The sequence below is a fragment of the Aegilops tauschii genome, chromosome 3 (genome assembly GCF_002575655.3).
Source record: "Aegilops tauschii subsp. strangulata cultivar AL8/78 chromosome 3, Aet v6.0, whole genome shotgun sequence".
NCBI classification, from domain to species: domain Eukaryota; kingdom Viridiplantae; phylum Streptophyta; class Magnoliopsida; order Poales; family Poaceae; genus Aegilops; species Aegilops tauschii.
The window spans coordinates 264992036-264993612 of record NC_053037.3 but is presented as its reverse complement, the minus strand read 5'-3'; the positions used below and the strand labels follow the sequence as shown (position 1 = coordinate 264993612).

Below are 1577 nucleotides of genomic sequence, written 5' to 3'. Positions count from 1 at the left end.
GGCTCCTCTTGACACCTAATCATGCATAGCATATCGGACTTAGGTAGTAGCCATGTCTCGAGTGGATCATATGTGATATCACTAAGGAAGGAAGTCACCTCGTTCTCAAGAGCTCTAGCTCGTGCTCGTGTCATAGGTCCTCTTGGCTCTTGATGAGACGATGGTAGGTCCATGGGGATGACCGTAGGATGCTCCACATCAGATTGCTCACAAGGTACAATGGATAGTGGTGATGAGTTTTTCTTTCACAACTTCATTTGCTCATCGGATGATTCATCCTCGAATGATGAAGAGCTGGTGGCTGTGTTAGTCGTACATGAACACATTAGTAGGAAGCGGCCTCGGTACACAGGATCAATCCCCGGCCATGCTCCGGCCTTGGACCGCAATAGGGAGAAAGGCCACACCCTTCTCTATGCTGATTACTTTAAGGATGGTGCACTCTTCAGGCCAAATCAATTTCGTCGCTGATTCCGAATGAGAAGGCTTGTGTTCAATCGTATTCGCGAGGGAGTGGTCGCGCATGACCCATACTTTGAGTGCAAAGAGGATGCCCTAGGCAAGCTTGGTTTCTCTTCATATCAGAAATGCACTACGGCTATCCGCATGCTTGCATATGAAATTACTAGTGATCTTGTGGATGAGTATGTTCGTATGAGTGAGTCCACATGTCTCCTCTCATTGTATAGTTTTTGCACGGCCGTGGTGGAAGTTTCGGCCCAGAGTACCTCAGAGAGCCAACTGTCGCTGATACAGAGAGGTTGTTGGCGATCAATGCCGAGAGGGGCTTTCCGAGCATGCTTTATAGTATAGATTATATGCACTGGAAGTGGAAGAAATATCCACTTGCTTGGCAGGGGTAGTACAAGGGGCATGTGAAAGGTGCCACTGTTATACTTGAAGCTGTAGCTTCACAAGATCTTTGGATATGGCATTCTTTTTTCGGCATGGCTGGTTCTCAAAATGATATTAGTGTTCTTCAGCGGTCTCTGGTGTTTGCAAGGCTTGCGGAAGGGCACTCCCCGGAGATCGACTTTGAGGTCAATGGCCACCATTACAACAAGGGATATTACCTAGCTGATGGCATCTATCCTCAGTGGTCCACTCTTGTGAAGACCGTACCCAATCCACAAGGAGAGAAGAGACAGAGGTTTGCCCAAATGCAAGAGAGTGCTAGGAAGGATGTGGAGCGTGCTTTCGGTGTGCTTCAGTCTCGGTGGGGTATCATTCGTAACCCTACATTGACATGGAGCATGAAGAAGCTTTGAGAGATGATGAGTGCTTGTGTGATCATGCACAACATGATCGTGGAGGATGAGCGCGATGATAGCATCTACGACCAAGGGTTTGATTTTCAGGGTGAAAATGTTGAGCCTGAGCATGCACCTCCTGCAACCTTTGAACAGTTTGTTGAGTTTCATCGGAATTGTGTGATTGGCATACTCATGTCCAGCTCCACGATGACTTGGTTGAGCACGTGTGGACTCAGATTGGCAAACTAGTAGATCTATCAGTTTAATTTTTTATCATGCAAACAAATTGCGATTGGGTTGTAAGACTATTTGATATTGTTTTCT

General features: G+C 46.8%; 1 protein-coding gene across 1 annotated transcript; it reads left to right on the top strand.

Moving 5' to 3' along the window:
• Positions 1-947: 947 nt before the first annotated feature.
• LOC141042884 (uncharacterized) lies at positions 948-1268 on the top strand. The gene has a single exon (XM_073511794.1). The coding sequence runs from the start codon at positions 948-950 to the stop codon at positions 1266-1268; it is 321 nt and encodes a 106-aa protein (XP_073367895.1).
• Positions 1269-1577: the final 309 nt, after the last annotated feature.